At 29.1% G+C, this 8501-nt stretch overlaps 1 protein-coding gene across 5 annotated transcripts in view; it reads left to right on the forward strand.

Annotated features, from left to right (window-relative positions):
• The window catches only part of LOC145180974 (sodium-coupled monocarboxylate transporter 1-like), a 14013-nt gene extending 9097 nt beyond the window's left edge, over positions 1 to 4916 (forward strand). For 4 of the 5 annotated variants that reach the window (XM_090100777.1, XM_090100774.1, XM_090100776.1 and 1 more), the window contains exons 7-14: positions 517 to 605; positions 903 to 1015; positions 1180 to 1250; positions 1425 to 1511; positions 1754 to 1944; positions 2042 to 2151; positions 3967 to 4100; positions 4491 to 4916. In XM_090100777.1, coding sequence (XP_089956903.1) covers positions 517 to 605; positions 903 to 1015; positions 1180 to 1250; positions 1425 to 1511; positions 1754 to 1944; positions 2042 to 2151; positions 3967 to 4100; positions 4491 to 4544 — 849 coding nt within the window. In that variant the 3' untranslated portion in view covers positions 4545 to 4916. The remainder of the gene's footprint in view (positions 1 to 516; positions 606 to 902; positions 1016 to 1179; positions 1251 to 1424; positions 1512 to 1753; positions 1945 to 2041; positions 2152 to 3966; positions 4101 to 4490) is intronic. The other variant, XR_016456500.1, reaches the window with a different exon arrangement.
• The last annotated feature ends 3585 nt before the right edge of the window (positions 4917 to 8501 follow it).

The following is an 8501-nucleotide window of genomic DNA, read 5'->3' on the forward strand; positions in this document are numbered from 1 at the left end:
ACATATATAATTGAATAATATATAATTGATCTTCAAGTGGATGGAAAACAAAGCTTTATACACAGCATCAAATTTCTGCAGAACCAGCATGTCCACAGTTTTACAGTGTCTAAGAGACAGTTGTCTATTAGTAGTCAATGAGTACAAAATGTACTAGGGTTAATCGCACTGTCATGATCAGTGCAATATAAAAAAGAAACTGACAAGCACTAAGAGGGCGGTATTACATGTTCTTGGATTTTGTTGATTGAGTGATGGGTAATACCTTTATTTCATATTGTAAAATGAAAAAAGACAATTCCTACTTTCCATTGTCAAAATCATCTAGTTGGTTTAGTTTTAGTTTTATAAATGATTGTTTTTAATGATTATGCTTTAAAAATTTGTTTTGGTTAAGTTATTGACTTTTTTTGCTAAATCATGTTACCAAGTCAAGATGTTTCCAATTTTCATCATTGTAAACAACCTTCAGCAAAAGCACATCTTGGTAATGTATGTAAAAACATTAATTATCAGGTGCTGCCTTATTTCATCATCCAGAAGTTTGGTCACTTGAAAGGTCTTCCTGGTTTGTTTACATCCTGTTTGTTCAGTGGTGCCTTGAGGTATTTTTTCTTTCTACTTATTAGTTTGTATTTTATAAACAAAAAACTGATAAAAATCAAAGAGTTCCATAGCTATTGTCATTGCTCAAACCAAAAATTTGAGAGATAAGCAAAACAAATTTTGGTGATAATCTCAGTCATAATAATCTCAGTCATCATTGATGTGGTCATTTTAATCTATCCTTTCTGAACTCAATCATCAAGATTAGAACTACTCAATATTTTTTTAGATTAAATTTTTTTATCATAAAAGTTTACATTGTTTTACTTTTTTGAAATAATTTTGATTCTTGTTAGTTCAGCATCCTCTGGCCTAAATTCTATGGCAGCTGTAATTTTGGAGGATGTTGTTAAGAAAATAAAACCAGATATTACAGATAGAGCATCAACTTTTGTGTCAAAAATCATCGGTATAATAATTTTCATTCAGCCAATTATTGAGCCAAAAAGTTACTTAAAAAATGAAGTTGATAAAGTTTATTTTAAAATAATTTTTTTTTAAGTTTCCCTTTTGATTAATTTTGGTTCAACATTATTCCCAAGTAAGTGTGTAAGTGTGCTGTTATTCTTTAAGTCTGTTTGTTGGGAACATTGGTTGTTGGTTTGGCATTCGTAGTTCAATTTTTTGGATCAATGGTGTTGCAGGTAGGTAGAGTTGAGATGAGATAAATTGGAAAATAATATTAAGAGTGATTTAATTGGACATAAACTGTAGAATTATAGTATATTAAGTTGTAAATTTATGTTGCATTAACTGTTAAAAAACTTGTTTTGATTTTTAAAACTTATATTGGTTAAAAGTTTCTTGCTCCATTTTAGCTTGCATACAGTATTAGTGGTATTGTTGGAGGACCATATCTTGGTTTGTTCTTTCTTGGTATAATGGTACCATTTTCAAATGCTCAGGTAATATTAACCTTTTTTCTTTTTTATATTTCATTATTTTAAAGAAAAGTTTATTAAATTTCAAAATCATTTTGAATCGAAAAGATTTTACGCAAAGCTCATTAGATATATTACCAGGTGTAAAATTCTACTTTTGAAAAAGTTGAAAATTTTTCATTTTAAGCTCCTTTTTATTTTAAAATTAAAACTAACTGAGATGTGCTGATATGATAAAAAGTTTAAGATGAAAAACTTATTTTTAGGGTGCTTATATTGGAGTTTTGGCTGGATGTGCTTCAACTTTTTGGTTAGCTGTAGGTTCTTTTATTTATCCTCCAAACAAGCGGGAAGCTGTTGTACATGTTTACAAATGTGCTGGTTTCAATATTACTAATGCCACAATGGAATGGGCTAGAGGTAGTGGCATCATCAGACCTATTTATAAAGTACCTGAGTAAGAAAAAAATTTTTGTTGCTGTGTAAATTCTTTTCTATATTGTGTAGTTGTCTTCAATAACTATTAGATTGATAACTTCTTTATTTTACTTCAGCATAAACTCATCCCTTGCATCTTGGTATTCTATTTCTTATCTATGGTATGCTGCTATTGGTGTCAGTTTCACTGTGGTTGTTGGTTGTCTATTTTCATTGCTTTTTAATTGTAGGTAACTTTTTACTACTTTAATTACAGTGCAAGTTGTAAGTAAGATTTAATTATGGTACAGGTTTACAATTAAGTATTACTTACAATTTTGTTACAAGCTTGATTAGTTATGTTTCAGATTGTTTATTGTTTTAAAACATACACAGTTGCATTTGCAAGGAGAGTTTGCATTTACAGAATCTGGCTTATAAAAAAGACATGCATAAAATCTTATTTAAAGTTATTTTGTAAATAATTTGTCATATGTAATTACCTAATAATTATATATATATATATATATATATATATATATATATATATATATATATATATATATATATATATACATATATATATATATATATATATATATATATATATATATATATATATATATATATATATATATATATATATATATATATATATATATATATATTAAATATGAAATTAGCTTTTTATCTCTGATGAATATTATATTTTTTTAATAAATGCCTATTTTCTTACAATTTTTTACTTTGTAATTTGGGAATTTATTCATATAAAAAGAATTTTTGATGGAGGTTCACAATAATATTAACATTACATACAGGAAAAGAAAATGTTTTTTTTGCTCTTGTTTTTTATTTTCTTTTCTGCATTCTTAACATTATTTTTATGATTTTTACAAGAAGAACAGATGATACTGCAAACAAATCAATGTTGTTTGTTGGTTTTCTTCTGTTTAGTTCTTGATCTACAAGCTCCAATAAATGTTGAGTTTAAGTTTGGACTTTATGACTGCCACTCAAAAACAAGAATTCTTTTTAATTTAAAAATATTTTAGTCAGAGTTTCTAGTTTATTTTGGGTCATTATCTTACATATAGAAAAAAAAGTTCTCAGCATTAAGAAGCATTTACTTCTCAACAATTTCTCTTGGTACTGCAGATATGGTAATGGTACTGCAGGTATGGTATATAGATAACAAGAGTACAATGAGTTCAGATATAACATGGTGGATACATTCACCAAAGTTCTGGTGAATTAGACAAATCATGCCACAACTGAAATAACCTTAAATCATACCACAAATGAAGTATTATTTGTACCTACCAAGTTCAAACAGCATAAACTTTAATGCTGTATGATATCTTTATAGGGCACTTTCCAAAAATCTTCTCTCTTTTTGGTCATATAAGGTATTCATGTATTCTTTTAAACTTTTTTTATTGCAATTCTAATCACTCTTAGATTTCATTTAAAAACTTTACAAATTAATTTCAAATCAGACTGCAAAGTAATGCTTAGATGACCCTCTTAAGACTTTTTGAATTTAAAGCTTCTTTGTCTCAATTGAGATTGATTTTGTTTCTGATTGGTGCAGCTTGTCTCAATTGAGATTGCTTTTGTTTCTGATTAGTGCAGTTTGTCTCAATTGAGATTGCTTTTGCTTCTGATTGGTGCAGTTTTTCTCAAGTGAGATTCCTTTTGTTTCTGATTGGTGAAGCTTTAAAGTATTGGTTTAAAATATATTTAAACAAAATAAAGAGCAAAAATTGTTTAAAATTAAAAAGAAATTTAGTAATCGTTTTATCATCATTATTAGAAGTTTAAGTTTAAAAAAAAATATAGAGAGAATTAAAATGAATAAGAACTTTCCATTAAAAGATAAAAGAAAATTAAATTTCTAAAGATAAATTTCTGCAAAGTTGTGAAAACAAATCAAGTGAAGTGGTGAAATTACTTCGTTAGATTTTTTTTACTACTGCTCTATACCGATCGCTACCCTTTGGAATATAGTTTTGTGTTTCAGATTCTTTTCAATGTTTTTCAATCTTTGACCACTTTTTAGGGATAATGCCAGAAGAACAAAAAGAAATTGATAAGAGACTTTTATTTGATTACAAAACTTTCTTTCAATCACTCATTCCATCCTGCTGCAAGAAGAGCAAGTATGCACTTAAAAACACAGAAGTCGATGAAAATGTTAGTCTGTAAATTATTTCTCATAAAAAAATATTAGAGTTTTTGCTGATTATTGCTAGTAAATCTCTTTTTTTTTTTTTTATTTGCTGCATTTAAAATAAATAAAAAAATTTCTATGATTCTCATTTTTGATGTTGAACATCTTTTAAATCGCTCATTTTTGTTTTGAATTGTTTTTTAACTATATTTGTTTTACATTTCTTAACTATATTTCATTCCGAACTTTTGACTTGGAAATGAGCTCCTAAACATGTCATCCAGAAAACTTAATTACTAATTTAATAATAATTAAAAACTTAATGATAATTCAATTAGGTTGCAAAGAGCTAAAGGAATTTATTTTAGTTCTTGAATCAATTCGATATTGTAAAACCTTTTTTTATTTCGTAGATTGATTCTATTCCGATGAATTACTCAACCTCGAAACTTTGTATCAATGACTAAAAAATAGAATTCCTGGCATGATCTTTTATAGAATAAGATTCCTGGCATGATCTTTTATAAAATAAACAGTGTTTTATAACTTTTTTTTAATCTAAATGCTCTAAAAATGAGAATCTGGTAACTTGAGAGTCAGGTAAAAAGTTTTGGAAAAAAGTTTATTGCCCAATAACCTTGAGAGTAAAGTGGTTGTAAATATTTTTTTTTTTACAATTTTGTAAATTTTATCTCATGCATTTTTTTTATGCAAGCATTTAGTTTAAGCTACATTTGCTTAAAAGATTTCCATTTTTGTTTATTTTGATAGTTTTATGTTATTAGCTAAGTATTTTTTTATACGATATATAGTTAAAATTATATGATATGAGTATATGAGCTACGATGTTTTTGCTATGTAATATTTAAGCATTAAGTCCAAATAGCAATCTGCGTTCATATAAAAAGCAACGTCAGATTGTTGCTATCAAATACTCGTAACCGTAACTTTTATAAGTTAAAGATGAGATAACTAGCATTGATAAGTTAAAGACGTAGAGACTAAAAAAAAAAACGCTCACCAGATGTCAGCATTCGTCGCCGTTCTCAAAATCAGTGATCGCTGGGCATAGCCGACCTATCTCGTTAGTGTTTGCAGTGTTAGAATATTCATTAGACACGTTCATACTGTTCTTTGTTTATACATGAGCACTTATAAAAACAATGTAGAAATTTGTTAAAATCTTTTGTTTTTTTTTAATAATGATTTGTTATTCGAGAAGTACTAGGTATTTGAAAAAGCATTACTTAACAACTTCAGTATTTCCAAGTAAGTAGTTTATATACAAGTAACATTATTTACCAGAGCTAGGCAACCGCTAATTTTTTTGAGTCCGATATCCGTTAGTCCGATAGTTTGAGTTCCTAATCCGCTATCGATAGTCCGATAATTTTCCCAATTTGCCCGTCCGATAATCGATATTCCATTAGTCCGGTATCTTCAAAAAAAATCAATAGCTTTTTTTGTTTTTTTTTTTCACCCATTTTGAAAAAAATCCATTTTTTGCTTAGTTTTTCAAAATTGAAAGAATGACTTTATATTTACAATGCAAGAAAAACTAGGCATAAGTTGAATTTATTTTTTTGACATAAAAAAAAAAATACATAAGCCATAAAATCAATTGTCCGCCCTCCCATCCACTTCTTATCCAGCAGGTGGAGGCTTCCTTTGAGGAACACTAGTTTCTCAAAGTTATCAGCCATCAAGAAGATTTTTTTTGGCTTTAAAATGTCAGATCCTATACTAAAAAGTCTCTCCACTGCTGCGAAAGAGGGCGAACGGGTATTGTATTTCATAAATATTTCCAACCAGACACCACTGCTCATCCTCTAAAACACTAGAAAACTTGGTCTTGAAGACAGCAACGTAGTTCGCACTATTGTCCATTTGAGCAGATCCATCTACGGCTTTGGCTAGATAATCGCCTGTCTGCTGGATAAGAATCTCTTTTATGCCCATACAGCTTGCCCATTCTCTCTTGAGGGTTTGCAATCGCATCAGTGGATAATCATGCCGAGAAAGCTTCTGTTGTGTGCGGACTAGCTGTCTGTAGTGATGGCCACTTTGTTGACTTTCTCTAAGCTGCTGGTGAGGACAGCTTTGGCCTCGTCTCCCAGCTAGTCAATGTCTATGGACAAAATTCTTCTGGAGGGGACTTTCAAGTTCGGATTCAAGGGTTTCAGGAATTCTTTTATGGCAGGAGAGTCTAATAAGAGCTGGCACAATATCTATGATGATGAAGGTATAGTATAACCTACACATCTTCTTCTGGTCAAATTTTTCTTTTAAGACAGACTCGATGCTGCTCTGTTTCTTGTGGGGGCCAACTTCTGATGTCTCACTGAAAAAAAAAAGGAAAAAAGTTGTTCAATAAAGGTCAAATTCAGCTCATTTTTCAGAAAAATTTACTTAGATTATGCTATTTTGTTATAAAAAAGGAAAGATACTGGAAGCCAAAAACTTATGGATACAGAATACTACAAGATACAAAATTTAAAAGGATCCATGCAGAATAAGAATCGAAACACTGGTTGACTAAATTATTATTATTAATAATTACCTGTTTCCAGATGATTGTCTGGCATGATGGACAGACGACTAATTTCCCTGTGGTAACAGGCTGTTTCTCTGGCTGGGAGTTTGAGGTCTTAGATTGCTATCGTAGGAAAACTGGCGATCTCCCTAGCTGGAGGTGTCAAGCATTATCATATCCTCTTCAATCCTCTTGCTCATTTTACTATCAGGCCGGTTTGACATATCCCTGTGCTTCATAGCACTAGATGGCCGACTTGACGTAAATGTCAAATATTTGTCAATTTCAACTTGATATGATATTTAACTGTAATTTTTTACAGAAATTTAAATCCAATAAAATAATAAAATCAATGAAATATTTCAATGTGAAAGTTTTTCTCTTCAAGCAATTAGAATATTAAGAGACGTTGTAAAAAAAATTTATAACCTTATTTAACATTCTAATTATTTGAACAGACAACAGTTGTCTCAATTACATTTACTGATTTACAGTATACTGCTATAACTCGCTATACTGTTAGCACAGACATGTGCTAACAGTATAGCGAGGTTTAGCAGTATTCTAACCACATGACCCGTTTTTACCAGGACATTTCCGTTTATTTACTGTTGCTATCAACTTCGACTAAATCGACTAAAAGTCGACTAGTCGAAAGTCGAAATTTCGCGACTTTGAAAATTTGAATAGTCGATTTAATCGACTATGGGTCTCCTACTAATCGAGTAAAAGTCAATTTAGTCCGGTAATCATTCTAAAATCCTTATTTCAATTTTTTCACTTGACTTATTTTTATCAATCTCTAATATTGTTATGATGCTGATCAATTAGTAAAAATTAGTAAAAATTAGTAAAGAGATATCTTTGTAAGTAGTTTATCTAGTAAAAATAAATTATTTATAAAGATCCATGCGTAAGAATATCATTTATAGTTGTTTCTTTAATTCAAGCAAAAAATCTGAACATTTAACCTAATTTGCTGTGTCACATTAGATTAACTCTTAGCTTACTGCATGAACAACCGCTTCATTAATGCTTCCTTTTTCTCATTAGAGCAACCAATTGATGCTTTTTAAAACAAAATGTTAAGTAATGTGTTTTGGTACTCAGTCAAGGATGTGAAAAAGTTTTATAAATCTGCTGCCCCAAAAAAAGTTAAGCAACCCCATCTGTCCCCCACCAATCTACGCGACCGTTTTTCATTAAAATTTTTCTTAATTTTTTTGCTTTAATTGTTGTAAAAAAATTTTTTTTATTTTGTTTGTTTATTCGATTTTAATTCATCTAATAGATTAGATGAGTTAAAATTGAACAAAGAAAATGCTCTTGATAAAACAACAGCATGTGTTATTATAACAGTATTACATCCCACGTAGCTTTTTTGTTTACTCACTTAAAGTTCTATTTGTTTCATAGCATCTAAAAAATAAATTGTCAAGTAAAATTAAAGTATATGATTATAATATTCAAATACTATAATCATATACTTTAATGTTATTTGACAATTTTTAGTCGAAATATTTGAATGAAAAATTTTTATTCAAATATTTCGACTAAATCGACTTTTTGTCGACTTCGTCGATTTTATAATTTTATTAGTCGATTCCGGTCGACTTTGAAAAAATTGATTAATTTCGTATTTTTAAAACGGGGTGACTTTGAACACGGGATTCGGGGTGACTTTGAACAAGACATGTTTTTATTTCTTAGATTATGGATAGACTAACATATTGTAAGGGGAGAAAAATACTGTTAAAGATCAAACAGATAACAGAAAGTGTATTTTAATATGTTGTAGAGTCTTTGATTTCAAATCAATTTATGTGAAAAAATTACACAAAAAGTTTAAAACCAAGTTAGTAGTACAGTACCAATCACCATCTTTGTTCTT

Source organism: Hydra viridissima, unplaced genomic scaffold (assembly GCF_058129835.1).
Source record: "Hydra viridissima isolate aposymbiotic clone 2 unplaced genomic scaffold, HvirCarnegie_v1 scaffold_10, whole genome shotgun sequence".
Taxonomy (NCBI): domain Eukaryota; kingdom Metazoa; phylum Cnidaria; class Hydrozoa; order Anthoathecata; family Hydridae; genus Hydra; species Hydra viridissima.